The sequence below is a fragment of the Plecotus auritus genome (assembly GCF_963455305.1).
Source record: "Plecotus auritus genome assembly, chromosome: 2".
Lineage (NCBI taxonomy): Eukaryota > Metazoa > Chordata > Mammalia > Chiroptera > Vespertilionidae > Plecotus > Plecotus auritus.
Genome location: NC_137771.1, coordinates 230,164,083 through 230,180,093, shown reverse-complemented (window position 1 = coordinate 230,180,093; position 16,011 = coordinate 230,164,083). Strand labels below are relative to the sequence as shown.

The 16,011-nt window shown below is 43.8% G+C and overlaps 2 protein-coding genes across 2 annotated transcripts in view; one reads left to right on the top strand and one right to left on the bottom strand.

Annotated features, from left to right (window-relative positions):
- Nucleotides 1–494: 494 nt before the first annotated feature.
- Nucleotides 495–7,699, top strand: HEMK2 (HemK methyltransferase 2, ETF1 glutamine and histone H4 lysine). The gene is made up of 6 exons (XM_080655627.1): nt 495–654; nt 2,434–2,520; nt 3,649–3,739; nt 4,620–4,703; nt 6,348–6,489; nt 7,328–7,699. Exons 1-6 carry the CDS (start codon nt 521–523, stop codon nt 7,456–7,458), a joined length of 669 nt encoding a protein of 222 aa, XP_080511753.1. The 5' UTR covers nt 495–520; the 3' UTR covers nt 7,459–7,699.
- A 3,726-nt stretch (nt 7,700–11,425) lies between these two features.
- The window catches only part of LTN1 (listerin E3 ubiquitin protein ligase 1), a 52,789-nt gene continuing 48,203 nt past the window's right edge, over nt 11,426–16,011 (bottom strand). The window contains exons 28-30 of the mRNA XM_080657685.1: nt 15,300–15,494; nt 14,300–14,467; nt 11,426–13,576 (exon numbers count right to left, since the gene is read on the bottom strand). Of these exons, the coding sequence (XP_080513811.1) occupies nt 13,514–13,576; nt 14,300–14,467; nt 15,300–15,494 (426 nt within the window). The 3' untranslated portion in view covers nt 11,426–13,513. The remainder of the gene's footprint in view (nt 13,577–14,299; nt 14,468–15,299; nt 15,495–16,011) is intronic.

Below are 16,011 nucleotides of genomic sequence, written 5' to 3'. Positions count from 1 at the left end.
CACCTTCTATTCTGTTCCATTAATTTATCTATTTGGCCTGGACAGTGTGGGTCAGTGGTTGAGTGTCGACCTCTGAACCAGGAGGTCACAGTTCAATTGCTAGTCGGGGCACAGGCCGGGGTTGCAGGCGCAGGAGGCAGCTGATCAGTGACTCTCAACATTGATGCTTCTATCCCTCTCTTACTCTCCCTCTCTGAAATCAACGAAAACATTTTTTTAAAAAGTAAAATTTTGTAACCACGTATTTTTCAATACTTTTGCTAACTAGGAATAGGAAATTTGTAAATGTACAATAAACATTCCGCTTAGTCAAAAACGATTAAGGATGACTGTCAGGTGATCATCTACAAAATGAAATAAACTTACATGTTCAAAGAATAAAGCAAATGTCAGGAATTGCAGATTAAGCAACTGTTCACTTGGAAGTTCCAAGAGCATTTTTTACTCAGTTATCAGCCCGGCGTCACCTGCCCGCCCCAACACCCGCTTTGCGCCTGCGCCGGGGACGCTCTGGAGAAAGATGGCGGCGCCCAGCCTCCCCACTCCTGAGCACGGGCACGTGGGCCGGGGCGCCTTCCGCGACGTGTACGCGCCCGCGGAGGACACCTTCCTGCTCCTGGACGCTCTGGAGGCGGCGGCGGCCGAGCTCAGGCGGTGCGAGTAGGCGAGAGTCCCCCTGGGACCGCGGTCGGGCGTCCTGGAGGCGGCGGCACAGGGCCCAGAAAGGGACCGGAGGCGAGGTCCACCCGGGCAGGTCGACACCGGAAGCCGTCACCAGGTTCCCCCCAGAAGCAGTAGCGAGGGCGCGGGGGTTCCCTCGGTGTCGGTGTCGGTGTGGGTGTCGGAGCTACGAGCGCTCCGGCGGCCTTTCCGCACCTTCCCAGCCACACCCGCCCCCGCGCGGCTCTTTAACGCGAACAAGGAGGGCGGGGCCCGGCGCCGCTGAGTTTACACGGAAGCCCCGCGGGGCACAAACAGGAAGTGAGGTTGAGATCCCGGATGGGAAGTGTTTGTGTTCATTCTCACGGGAGGATGTTTTTCTAGTTGATTTTTAGAGAGAGAGAGAGAGAGATTGTAAAAACTTAGTTACCTGCAGCCTCCATGTTAGCACCTTACAAATAACAACACTGACCTGTTGAAATGCTCACTATAAACTTTAAATTTAATGACCGAAAAGAATGAATACCTACATTGTCAATTTTTTAAATGAAAGGAATTTGGGTATTTAGATGTATTTAAAAATTAAGCCTTGAAGTGGCTTTTCTCAGGATGAAACAACTATGTGTTCATTCCTCTTAAACTTGGTTGGGTTTTTCCATGTATAAAATGGCACAACTATTATTATAAACTAGTTTTCATTGTAAACGATGGAACTTTCGGATTCACTGAAATCTAGACTAAAACGGTGCTGTTTTCTAAGTCATGGCATATCAATGATTTATAAGCACAAATTGGGACCCGCAGTATGCTGTGCAAGGATCTAATTTTGTTTTAAAGTTTTGGATATTTCTGGTCTTGGAATTTTAATTGTTTATGAGACCATGACAGTTTATTTCCAATACAAGCTGCCTGGTGAGACCCAGTAGACCTTCCCATAGCATCATAAAGGTTTGCCAGCTATGGGGCTGGTTCCTAAAGTTAGGAACCCCGAGTTTTGTTGTTGGGTAATTGGGGAGTTGGGTATTAGTGAGACCCCCTAAATCCCGCCAAACCTATTTCTGAAGTGGGGATACTTGGTGCTTTTGACGCCAGATATGTATGTAGTTATAGGTAAGGAAATAAATTTAATTGAAGGACAAAATACAGTAGATATTCAGTGGCAGCCTTAAGATTATTATTAATATTCTAAGATCAAATACTTCAGTATTTTCCCAATTTAGTATAGAGTACAAATATGGGATTTCTTTGCTGCTCTAAATCTGTTATCTGTAGAATGGGTAACTTTCCTCCCCTAGGATATGCTGACGGATTTATGAATGTTAAATACGTTTAAATGATAGAGAAATGTCTTTCAGAAATAAATATTATAATAATCTAACTATCATTTCAGGAAATACTAAACTAGGAACTTCTCCTGGAAAGAATTGATGTCTTTCATATTAAAATGTCTAACCCTAAATTAACATTATTTTATAGTTTTTATGTAATGTGCTGTAGAAATGAATTGAAAGCCACCTATTACTATTTTATGGACTTAGAATTAACTACATACCCAGAATTTTAACAATTTTGAGCTATACAATATTAAATGAGGACAAAGCAGTTGTCAGAAATTAACTCATTTATAAATTTATTTTATATTTGTATATTTTTGTGACACCCTGTACCTCAGGTGGGTGGTAATAGGGGAGAAATGGATTAAAAGTAGCGTGAGGGTTCTTTTCTGTGATGTGTGTTTACTGCAGCTGTAGTAACGGACTTCGTTTTGTTTAGAGTGGAGCTATGCCTGGAAGTAGGATCGGGGTCTGGAGTGGTATCCACATTCCTAGCCTCCATGATAGGCCCTCAGGCTCTGTACATGTAAGTGTAAGGATGTCAAAGGCATCCACATCTTCCACTAAGAGATTCTTTGTAAATACTATTGTGTTGCTTGAATGAAATCATTTTTGTAATTAGATAATATGTATCTGATGGTGTCTGTTTAAGTAAGGACTCAGATTTCACATGAACTTCCCTAAAAATTATAACTGCGTGTTTTATTCCATCAGAATGGATAATTATAGAAGCTGCATAAGAATTTTAGGTCATCTCTAAATTTGAAGTTTTTGAGATAGTTTATCACAAATGAATTGAAAGTTACCAGAATTTCTTTTGAGGAAATTTCAGAATATAGAAATTATAAAGATAAAAATCACCTATATATGTTACCACATGGTTGCTTCAGTTTTTTTTTCCTGTTTCCTGTTTTTCAGTTAATATGGTATCATGATCATTTTCCTTCCAAAAATTCTTTAACACGTTAAGCGCCTAGTCAGTCACTGGTGACTGACACTATACTTTCCGTCCGGAAGACGAAACAGGCTGGGCGTTTAATGGGTTAAATTTCATTTTTGATGGCTGTATAGTATTCCTTCATTGGATTCATAATTTAATAAATTCCTTCAGATGTGCGTGTGGTTATGTGTATTCTACTTTTGCACATTATCCTATATGATAAAAGGCTAATATGCAAATCAACCGAACAGTGATGTGCACTGACCCCCTGGGGGCAGACGCTCAATGCAGGAGCTGCCCCCCGTTGGTCAGTGCGCCAGAAGCTGGGGTCACAGCTGGCGAGTGCAGCGGCGGTGGCAGGAGCCTCTCCTGCCTCCACAGCAGCGCTAAGGCCCACCGGGGAGCGGGCCTAAGCCATCAGTTGGACATTTCCTGAGGGCTCCCAGACTGCACTGCAAGAGGGCACAGGCTGGGCTGAGAGACCCCCCCACCCCCCAAAGTGCACGAATTTTGTGTACTGGGCCTCTAGTATCAATATAATAGCCTTTTTAAAAAAAAATCAATGTAATAAATCTTTATTCTTTTCCTACCATTATTAAAGTATTCAATTTTTTAAAAATCTGCTTCACGAAAAAGGAATGGAATTCCTTGACTTTTTCAGAAACCGATCTGTCCCCTGGGCATAGGATATCGTTCTTCCTTTTCTGTTTGCAGGTGCACTGACATCAACCCCAAAGCAGCAGCTTGTACCCTGGAGACCGCACGCTGTAACCAAGTCCATGTGCATCCCGTCATTACCGATTTGGTGAGATGTTACTCCTTGCCCAATAATAATTAATTTCCTTTTCAGATAAGTTAAGGTCAACAGGATTTAAGTCAAAGATACTTGAGTGATTAATTTTTAACCCACTAAGCAATATATCTCACAGTTTATAAATTCCTGACTGATACAATAAATACTCTTTGTCCACAGTTCACGGGGGATTTCTATTGACTGTGTACATCAGGCTCTGTCACAACGACAGAATCCAGTTCAAACTGGCTTCGCTCGAGTGGGTGGCTTCAGGCACAGCTGACTCCAGGAACTCAACTGCCGCTACAGGCATCCTTTTCTTGGGTCTGAACTTCTCTCTAGCGGCTCTGTTCCTAGGAAGTCCTCCTTGATGGTAGCAGGATACTTACCTGTCTGCATCTTATTCTCCAGCAACCCCCATAGAAAGAAACCCTGTCTCCCAGCAAAAGCCCCAGAAGGAGTCTAGCTTGGATCGGTTGGGGTCATGCGTCTTTCTCTCAATCTGAGGTCCTCATAAAACAGTTCTCCTGGTTGTAGACAGTGAATGCTTAGCTCAGAGGCTACAGTTTGAAGCTGTGCAGTCTGTACAGGACAAATGTACCGATTAGACCTTTCTCCTCACTTCTCTTAAACGTGCAACCACGTGTCAACACGTGGGCTGAAGGGCTGAGACTCCTGAACATCATCTTCCTTCTGATAAAGTCTTATTTCCTTATTTTTAGGGAAATTCATATAATCTTTATCCAAGTAAAAATGTAAAAACATTCATCTCCATTTCTGTTAATTAGTGTGGCTTGACACATTTTTTTTTTCTAAAAATATGAGATATTTTTAAAGATGGTTGATTTAATTTATACTCTGGTTTAAAGTCTGACAGTTGTTGAACATTTAGGTCAAAGGCTTGCTACCAAGACTGAAGGAGAAGGTTGATCTTCTGGTGTTTAATCCCCCATATGTAGTGACTCCGCCTGAGGAGGTAAGACATAACAGAATTTAATCGTTAATGCTGTCTGCTGCTTCCTTTCTAAACGCTAGCGAATTTCATCATTTGATGTCAGCTGTGGATTAACACAAACTGCTCTGATTAAACCGACCCATCTCCATCCTTTAAAATTCCATTCAAATCGGGCCATGGTATTTAAATTCGTGTGTGTGTGTGTGTGTGTGTGTGTGTGTGTGTGTGTGCCTGTGTGTGTGCGCGCCTATGTGTGTGCCTGTGTGTGTGCCTGTGTGTGTGTGCCCTTTAATCCCCCTTAAACTCTCATAGGAATTCTTTCTGAAAGTTTCCGGTTTCCTTCTCTCAAGGGTATTATGAGGCAGTGGGGGCGGGAAAAGAAGGAAATTATGAAGGTAAAAGGTAACTTAGAGGTTAGGTCCAGGAGAGATAATATACAGGTAATAGATGTGCATACAGAAAGTTGTGGCTGTACTTACTAGTGTATCTGACACACACATGGGAGCTGTTGGCTGTGCCCCTGATCTGTACAGGATCAAGGTCTGGTCCAGCTCAGAGGTGGGCCCAGGCTGCAGGCTTGACTCCTCCCTCCTGAGGGACACCTCCCTCCTCTGGGTGTAAGAATGTGGTTGGTGCCAGCTGGTCTTCCCAAGGGGCCCCTCCAGTGCAGCCACCGACACCTGGCTGAGCATCCCTGGGGGGCAGATCAACAGGGTCCAGCCCAGAGGGCACCTGTCCGCAGACGCCGTACTTGGTGCAACATCCAGAAAGGGGTCCCACCGAAATCGGGGAGGAAGGCATTAACCCGGAAAAGGAAGGAACCCTAGGAATGCCAAAATGGACGTCTCTAGGAGGAAAGGCGGAACAAAAAACAGAGGAATGCATGAATTTCCTCATATGATTAACTTTGTGGAAAGTTGTATATTGAGGTAGATATGGGAATAACTTAAATACCAATGAAATTAAGCAAGTGGACACGTTGAATGTTCATCAATAACTATATATGATTATTTTCATCATAAAATGTTATCCAGTCATTAAAAGCAAGTTAGAACTCGACTAGATCACATGAAGAGATTTCATAAGGAATTGCGTAAGAAAAGAAAAATATACATAAAATAGATGGCTGGACTATTGCCTCATTTTTCCCCCAACAGCGGGAAAATTAATTTTTTATCATTATTTTCTAACTTTATAATTGGAAACTATTGTTTTCCTAATTTTACAGATAAGGGAGGAAATGAATTCACAAAGACTACAAATTTATACAAGGTCACAAAGGCTAAGAAATGGTGGGGCTCAGATTAAATTTCACTGCCTTTTGTATGGCAGTAAAATACAAAATACATACTTGTTTGATGACTGTTACTTGTCAAAAAGATTAAGTTTGAGCCTAGCTGGTGTGGATCAGTGGTTGAGCGTCGACCTATGAACCAGGAAGTCATGGTTCGGTTCCCGGTCAGGGCATGTGCATGGGTTTCGGGCTTGATCCCCAGAAGGGGGTGTGCAGGTGGCAGCCAATCCATGATTCTCTCTCATCATTGATATTTCTATCTCTCCCTCTCCCCTCGTCTCTGAAATAAATATATATATATATTAAAAAAAAGATTAAGTTTGTGATTCTAAACGTAACTTGAGTCAAAACAATCTTTCCACTGGTCACAGGTAGGAAGTCACGGAATAGAAGCAGCTTGGGCTGGTGGCAGAAACGGTCGCGAAGTCATGGACAGGTTCTTCCCACTGGTTCCAGATCTCCTTTCACCAAGAGGGGTATTCTATTTAGTCACCATTAAGGAGAACAATCCAGGTATGCAGACCACTGTCAAAGACTTTGCTCTATAAAGTCACCTGGAATGTTAGTATAATCGTTAGTATAATTCAGTGAAAAAAAACAAGTTACAGAACAGTATTGTCCTGCATGTATATTTTTTAAAAATCTACAGAGAGGGTAGATTTGTGCATATAGTCTTCATGCCCTTGAAAATTCTGCTGTGCACATTTAGCTCATCTGAAGTTTTATCCTGAAAGCTAGCTCCTGGTATGGGTGTTTATGCCTTAGCTTTCGGATTACTTTGTAACTAAATTGACCAGGTACACCTCAGAGTTTGATTTTTATGGTATACCTTGTATCCTCAGCCCTTCAAATCACATTGATTACTAGGTTTTTGTTTCTTGTAACTCCATTTTCTGTTCAGTCTTCAGTGTTGTTTGTGAAAGGGAAGGCTTTGCTTTTTCCAGTGCGCCTAAAAGAAATAAGCTATTTTATTTACTACCATTGTCCCATGTTACTGTACACTTGGCCCAAATCTTCATTGATACTTTTTATCTGAAGGGAAGGATTTGAGCAGAGAATGGCGCTAAACAACTAAAACTCTAATTATTGCTGTGATAACAAGCAGGCTCCACTGCTGCACAGCCCATTCAGTCTGGTCAGAACGCTCAGGATCACCTGGAGGGTACGAGGGCTCCCACCTGTGTCAAGTCCAAGTTCACTGTAGTAGACTCCTGCTTGGGGTGCACTGTTTTCTCAGATGAATATAATTTGTGAATAGTCTGTATATTGTTTATTAAACCGTTTAGCAATCATACACACGTCACCAAATGATTCAGTTGAATTTTACCTTTTGTTTCACTTTCCATTTCAGAAGACATCGTGGAAACGATGAAGGGGAGAGGTCTGCAGGGGACCACCGCACTGTCCAGGCGGGCGGGCCAGGAAACCCTTTCAGTCCTGAGGTTCACCAGGTCCTCACACAGTGTCTGCTCCCCGTTATAGTGAACTGGTAGCCCACTGCCCGATACCGCGCGCAGTAGGCCGCCCCCCGCCCCCCCACTTCCGCGGGAGCCGGGAGGGAGCTGCGCTGCTTCCGCGTGAGGCGGGCCACCGTCTCCTCTCTGGGCCTGCGCTCGGCTGTGGGCCAGCCACCCTGTCCCTGTCCGTGTCCGCTCTGGCTCCGGGGGACCGGCCCCCCCCGTCTCTGTCTCCATCTCCGTTATGGGCCTCACCTGCGTGCACAACCTCCTCCTGTCTGGTTGTGACCCAATACGGCGTCCTGGCCTAATTTGCATATTTCTTTATATATATATATATATATATATATATATATATATATATGTAGATAGATAGAATGTATTACATTGAATATACATATGGATATACTAGTATATACTGTGTGTGTGTGTGTATATAGATAGGCTGAATGTATTCACCATATTTTGAAACTGAAGTCATTTTTTTGGTTAACAAGTAAAACTGTCAGAAATTTGTCAAATAGAAAGGTGAGAGGGCTGGGCATTATCTTTTACCTATGAATCGAGCCTACAGACATACTTGCAGGAAGTGCAAGGAAATATGTACGTTATGTATAATTTGTATTTATATATAAAAGATAGTTATATTATGTATATTTGAAAGGACATTCATTTCAGCATTGCCTAAAATAGCAAAGCAAGGAAGTCAACCATTGTGTCATCATAAAAGGGGTTGGTGCCCTGACTGGTTTGGCTCAGTGGATAGAGCGTCGGCCTGCGGACTGAAGGATCCCAGGTTCGATTCCGGTCAAGGGCATGTACCTTGGTTGCTGGCACATCCCCAGTAGGGAGTGTGCAGGAGGCAGCTGATCGATGTTTCTCTCTCATCAATGTTTCCAACTCTCTATCCCTTTCCCTTCCTCTCTGTAAAAAATCAATAAAATATATTTAAAAAAAAAAAAAGGGGGGGGTTGGTAAAGGAAGTTACAATATGCCCAGGACCCTGAATATGAGTGACATTGGGCCATCAAACGACTCGGATCTGTATGGCCTGAACCAGAAGGGGTTCATGATGTACTATTAGTGAAAAAAAACAAGTTACAGAACAGTATTGTCCTGCATGTATATTTTTTAAAGACCCACAGAGAGGGTAGATTTGTGCATATGAGAGTCTCAGAAGACATCAGGTGGGAATGGAGGAACTTTTGCTTTTTTGTAGTAGCATTTGTACAAGGATAATTATATAATTTTTTTAACTTTTTAATTAAAAATTTTTAAAATTTACTTTCACTTGTGTATTGTCTTCATTCTATTATTTATAACTAGTGGCCCAGTGCACGAAATTCATGCACATTAAAAGGGAATTAGAGGAAATATATTGCTATTTGCCCTTTATAATAGAAGTGTCAGAGATGAAAGAAAATTAGTAAAACGTATATGAAAATCTTCCTCTTGTCAGAGTCTGGGGCGTGCCGCGGGACCCAGAGTCAAGTCCCCAACCACCAGCACGTGCCTCGAAATCGCGAGACCCAGACCTGGCTGGACCTGCCCCTATTGGACGAGATCCAGACCCAGCCAGCCCCACCCCTGTCAAGCTCCACAGCGGGGGGGGGGGGTGGGGGGGGCGCAGCCTCAGGTCCCCTGGCCTGGCACTGGGCAGGGGGCACAGCCTCGGGCCCCATCAAGCTCTGCCAGGCGGGGGGTGCAGCCTCAGGTCTCCCGGTGAACACTGGGACAGGGGGCGCAGCCTGAGGTCCCCCAGCCTGGCGCCGGGGTGGGGGGCGCACCTTGAGGTCCCATCAAGCCTCATAGGGTGGGAGACACAGCCTGAGGTACCCCATCAAGTCCCGCTGGGTGGGGGGGTGCACCCTGAGGTCCCCTGTCAAGCCCTGCTGGGCTGGAGACATGGCCTGAGGTCCCCCAGCCTGGTGCCAGGACGGGGGCGTGGGGTGCAGCCTGCAGTCCCATCAAGCCCTGCCGGGGCGGGGGCGCTGCCTGAAGTCTACTAGCCCAGCACCGGGGCGGGGAGCGCGCCTTGAAGTCCCTCGTCAAGCCCTGCCGGGTGGGGGGCACAGCCTGAGTTCCCTGCTGATTGCTTGTTATGGGAACCTCGCCTCTGCTGTGGGTGCAGCCATCTTGTGTTATGGGAACCCCCCCCCCTCCTCTGTGGGTGCAGCCATCTTGTGATGGTGTGAGGGTTTATTTGCATATTATAGCTTTATTATATAGGATGCCTTGCTTTCATTCTCCTCCCTGGCAAGATTTTCCCTATCTTTTATCCTTTACCATGTATTTGTTTTCTTATTGCATATATATTGCAAATTGCTATACATTTTTTCTTAGACCAAGGAGAATTATATGTAAACTAGAGGCCCGATGCACGAAGATTCATATAAGAATAGGCCTTCCTTCCCATGGCTGCCGGCACTGCCTTTGCTCTGGCTGGAGCCGCCTTTCCGCCTTCCCACGCTGCCCAGAGGCTTGGAGCGGTTGGGGCGGTGCGGAACGCCTGCTGGGTTAATTAACCCTGTTGGGTTAATTTGCATACTCACTCCTGATTGCCTGGTGGGCGTTGCGAAGGTATGGTCAATTTGCATCTTTTTTATTAGTGTAGATAAACCGACCACTCAAGTGCAGTGGAGGAGATGCCTACCCAAGGAAAGTCAGAAGAACAAGGGTTGAGGACTCTACTCTTCAAGATTAATTACAAACCTTTTTTAAAGAAAAATAAAACGTGTAGAATTAACACAGATAGCAACGGGCTACTCGTTCAATATAAGGCGGAGCACAGAGTTCAATATAACGTGGAGCAGATAGATAAGTGGAACAGAACACACCCGGGGATCTGGTGGCACGGGAAGGTGCAGGAACCTGGGGATGAGATACCGCTTCATACGTGATGCTGTGAGAACTAGCTATCAATATGGCTCAGGAGTTCCATGGTCCAGCAATCACAACATTTAATTCCAGGTGAATTAGGCATAAAGGTTTTTTTTAAGCTCCGGGGAATGAACAAAACTTTAAAGATTGACAAATCTGACTAAATCTAACTGGAAAATTCTGTACAATTAAAGACAGCCACAGACCACATTCTAGCCAAGCCCTACAGCCCCGGCCAGTGTGGCTCAGTTGGCTGAGCCTTGTCCCATGCACCAAGTCACCTGTTCAATGCCAGTCAGAACGCATGCCCTGGCTGTGGGCTCAATCTCTGGTAGGGGGTGTGCCGGAGGCAGCTGATCGATGTCTCTCTCTCTCCCTCTCCCTTCTCTCTCTGAAAATCAATGAAAATCTTTTAAAAGTCAAGCCCTGTACTTGAAGAAGCCCTGTAATAGATAAACATTATGACCAATAAGATAATAAACACAAAATAATGACCAACAAATACATGAAATGAAGTTAAGACTCTTGGCAGCCAGGTAAATAGAAGTGAAAACAAAGACATCTCACAGCTGATCAGAGGAGGAAGCGTCTTGTGAGACTGAGTGCTGGAGAGGAGGAGGGAGAGCACAGGCCCGTGTTCACACCCCCTGGGAGAGCAGTCTGACCCCATCGGAAGCCACAGAGCAGGCAGCCACCAGCTGCCGGTCCATTCGGGGCATTTACCCAGAACATGCAGCACATTCGCACGAGAAAACACATCAGGAACGCACACAGGCAGCTCTGTTAAAAATGGCAACCAATACCAATCGGAATGACCGGTAGTGGGGGAACTGGTGAGTGAACTAATGTAATCTGACCCTAAAACGTAGTTATATTGTTAAAAAGCAAGTTACAAACGATAACGTACAAAAGGATATCACAAATAGGAATTTTTAAAAAACCACTGTATATTATTTATGAACTCAAACACGTGATAAAGTATAAACTCTCATATAGGAAGGAGTCCCACCAATTTCAGTTTAGCTCCGGGGAAGAAGAGAGGAGAGGCCTCAGGAGTACAAGAGAGTAACATTTTATTTCTTTAAAAATTAGAAGCAAATGTGGCAAAATAGTCTGTGAAGAGCACAAGGGCTTTATATTATTACTCTGTATATTGGACATACTTTGTAATTAAAAAGAATTTTAATGGGCACATATGGCATAACAATGAAATAATAAATTAATTATTCACAGCACAAACTAATTTACTACTAACATTAATTATTTAAGCTACGGAAACTTATGTACATACAGTAGAGCATGTGCTACAAAGAGTTAAAAATAAATCCTAAAATTTGCAATTTACATTAGGGTTTTAAGTTAATAATTTTGCTAATGGACTTTGAATCTCATGCAAGTTAAAATGTCCTTATGCTATAATGTAAGTGGTGTTCTCTAGTTGCCAAAGCTATAGAAATAGAACTTTAATTAGCGTGGTGCTCTGAATGCCAGTCTTCTTTGGAAAGCGCTCTCCTCAGCAGGGAACGGGAACAGCACTGGTTACCGGTGTTTACAGCTCTTGGAGACGTGAGGCGTCTGTGTGAGGAGGGGGCCCACTGGTCCAGGCTTCACAGCAGCAGGGCCCGAGTCCCGCTGGGAACACTGCTCCCCCTCCCTCCACTTCCTGCCTGGGGTTTGGGCCAGAGGCCGAGAAGTACCAATACTGGAAAAGTCGTGAACAAACTCTCATTGTAAAACCATCTTTAAAGGAAAAGTGTATCTTTGAAAGAGAAGTAACACAGTCCTTGGGGAATACCATGTCAGAGAGCGGCCTGGGAAGAAAGGGGTTAAGAAGAGGTAGTAGGGCTTTGCTATCTGCACTTCACTTACTGACTCGGAGCCTCAAGGCGGCAGGATAATAAACACTAAGAAGAAATTCAGGAGACAGACAGAACTGGGTAGAACTCTGCACCTACAAACACAACTCCAGAGATCTGAAATGCACGTAATACGTCATTCTCGACTACAATACTCTGATCACATTCATACTATTTCAACAATAACCATTTTACCCATTTGATGGTGAGCAGTTGTTTTATTATCATGAATTGCTTTTGCCAATTAAACATTTGCAAGAGATGATTAGCTGATCTTTCAAGTGACCTGGCTGCTAGATATGCTAAGATTCCCCAGGGATGAAAGATTGCAAAGAAATTATTCCAAGTTCCAATCCTCACACTTTCTGTTTCGGGCACAATTTTTAGGGTAATACTGCTGTGACAAAGGCAGGTTTCACCTACTCCACGTCAGCCTGTCATAGTCCATTGTACTTGGTACTAAAATCCTTAACTTGACTGGAAAATTTAGCTTCCTCAAATCTAATTTAATGTAACTTTGGCAGATGATTAGCAAAATTCGCTTACAAAATTGAAAGCCATCTACAGCATTTAATTTTTTTTTAATTTCCCCCATCACCAATCTTAAGTTTCAGAACCACTCATTAATTTCCTTCCTCCCTCTCACAGAGGGCTAAATGCCACTCTGCTTCATGAATAAAGTAATCTGATTCCTGTTCTCTCAAATTCTCACGTAACTGAGTAATAATTCACAGACAAGTCTACAGTTTGAATGTCACTGGCACACAGAACATCTTCCACAGCAAAGCTCCGTGTCATGAGTTCATCCTCTGGATTTCATAGGCCCTAACAATGAAGGCCGTGAAGGCCCGCTGCAGAGCATGCTTCAAACAGCTCAAGATAAACTATATTGGTAGCTTAGTCATTTTTATCATTAAATTAATCTACAAATAGCAGAATGCTAATTAATTTTGTCATAACTAATAAATAAGTCTTAAAATATTGCTAGGTATAAATCATCCCTCTCAATTCATTTGCCTCACTGGACTGTTCTAGAACATAGATCAATGCAATGCTTTCACAAATTCCAAATCTGTAATTTAGGGGTTTTCCATATTTACTTTTAAATATACAAAGAGATTAAACTGTTTTATAAATATTTTCTCTCAAAGATGTAACATTCGTGTGTAAAAGAAACTGTTACAAACCAACGTAAAGGTAAGTAGACCCGACTGCAGGGCCATCACATTAGCAAGGGCCCCCGAGCAGGTCCGTCTAAGAGCGCTCACGGCCTCCGCACCAGCGCTTCCGGCGGCCCGGGCCACTGCCTTTGCTTTCCTTCAGGGTCGCTTCCAGGGGAAAATCTCAGAAAAAGGTCTCACGACAGAGTGGACAAGTGGATTTGTTGCTAGATGTAAACCATTTGTACTGAAAAAGAAAAGGTTTTAAATGTTCAAAGAACTTTTCAGAGTTGTCATTTTACATCTACATCTAAAGTCACCTTGAAATGATTCAGTGAAAAAGGGAGACCACAGGTTCACGCACACACCGCTGAGACCGGCCAGGAAGACCTCCAAGCGGCTAAATGTCCACGTGACCTTTAGAGAGAGCCAAGAGTGCCCGGCCGGGTGGCTCAGGGGTTGAGCATCAACCTATGAACCAGGAGGTCACGGTTCAATTCCCGGTCAGGGCACATACCCCGGTTCTGGGCTCGATCCCCAGTGTGGGGCGTGCAGGAGGCAGTCAATGATTCTCTCTCATCACTGATGTCGCTGTCTCTCTCTCCATCTCCCTTCCTCTCTGAAATCAATGAAAATATATTTTTTTTAAAAATAAAAAGAGCCAAGTGCTCTGACGCCAGACGGCCCTCAGTTCCAAATTCCTCAGTCTACTTTATGGTCTAGATCTTAAAAGACCACCTGTTTTTTAGTACTGAGACCTGTATTAGAAACACCCAATGGTTAAAACGCTTTCATGCTACCGTTCTCACTAATTTACTATTTACTTTGTACAGATTTTGAAAAACCGTCTTCGTATGTCTCCCATTAACTACAATTAAGAGTTTATTTTTCATTGTTTCCTTTTCCAAAGTTAGATAGCATATATATTATACATAAAGTAGTAAATAAGTTAATTTCTTTTTAGACTCACCAAACAGGCTGAGTGGAACTTCTTTTTGCATGTTCTACAGGCTTTTTTGGGAAGAGAATAGTTGAACCCATGGATGACTGAAAAGCAGATCATGCAATCTTCAACACCCTCAAAGCGTTTGTCTACATTATTTTTCCATAACGCTAAGCCTTCCATAATACTTCCATTCTGTTAACAAGAAGAAAAAAAACAGGAATATACAATGAAGACAACCAATCAGTTATTCAACTTCAAAAATTTTAAAGTTGAGTTTTAACTTGGAGAGAAGAAAATCTGTTTTGCCATATTCACTTCTTTTAAGTTTTATGAATATTGGTTTTCAAAATGACCACCGAAATTTTGGAACAGATAAATCTTTCTCCAGTAAAGACAGGATTTAAAAAAACGTTTTGCACCAATACTTCAAGGCTCAGTCTCAGCTTGTTGCTTTATGAAACTCTTAATAAGTCAATCATTTAGATTTTTTCCGAATTTTAAACTAAAACAATTAATCACTTTATCTTCCCAGCTGCTGCTTTGTTCCAGCTCTAAAAATTGATGAGTATATTTATTTTTTAAAAAGTTTTCTTTACTGTGCAATGTTCACAATGTGTAAACAAAGCTGAAAGACTTACAGGTGTTTAAAGGTCAAAGGTCTTTAAAAGTGCTGGGATTTCTATAACCACAGGAGAGTTGAAATGTTAGACTAAGAGTAGCTTGGACGACATTCATCTGTCTGGCATCTTACAAAACAATTCCATCTCTAGCCATTTCCTTAATTACCACGTATTGTTCTGGGTCGTTAATAACGTCAATGAAGCCCAATCCATTCCTCTCGACCACCAGAGATCACCGTGAAACCTTGGCAGGTGCAAGTCACTCAGGCACATATCTGTGCCCACCCGAGGAGCCAGGCGGCCCATTTCCACCTCAAGCAGGAGATGGGCGTCAGTCTCACTGCCAGGGGCAGGAACCGACGAGGGGGCCTCGGTGTGGAGGCCAAGTGCGTGCGGGAACCGACCTGATGGGTGAGGTAGGTGCTCAGCTGCAGCATCCAGTTCCGCCACTGCTGCACGGCCACCCCCACGCGCCGCCCGCTCTCCACGGTGATGGAGCCCAGCGGGTAATTGGAAGGCAGCTGTATTATGAGCTCAATGACGATGTCCTCGATGCTGTACGTAGCCATCACTTCGCGAGTAGTAGCGCGAGCCTTAACCTGCAACACATGAACAGTGATATTTGTTTTGTCAAATGTCTTTCCTTTTTTCACTCAAAAAGCATTTCAGTAGGTTGACTATTAGCAGCCAAAGTTTTCATTCAAACAAAATGCAGGTAAACACATTCACTCATGGGACATCTGTATTTCCTAAGTCCCTGACACAGTCGTCCCTCGGTACCCGCAGGGGAACGCAGCAGGACACCCCTGCCCCCACGAGTGGGTCCCCGTCCGTAGGTCCACATCCCTGGAAACCAACTCTGATTTTGGACCCAAGGCTGCTGAGCCGCGGACGGAGAACCCACCGGTGAGGAGAGCTGAGTGTATTTCGTGGTGGTTTAGGACATTCCGAGAGTATTTTACTGGGAACTCACTCTCACGGACCGTTTGCTTTATTATGCTGGCTTTACCATAAACACTACTTTCTGACCGGACGAACCACAGCGTAGGTGACTCGTCACCGCTTGCCCTCCAGGGCGTCAGAGGCCACCTGTCAGCCAGGCCTCCCTCTGCTGCC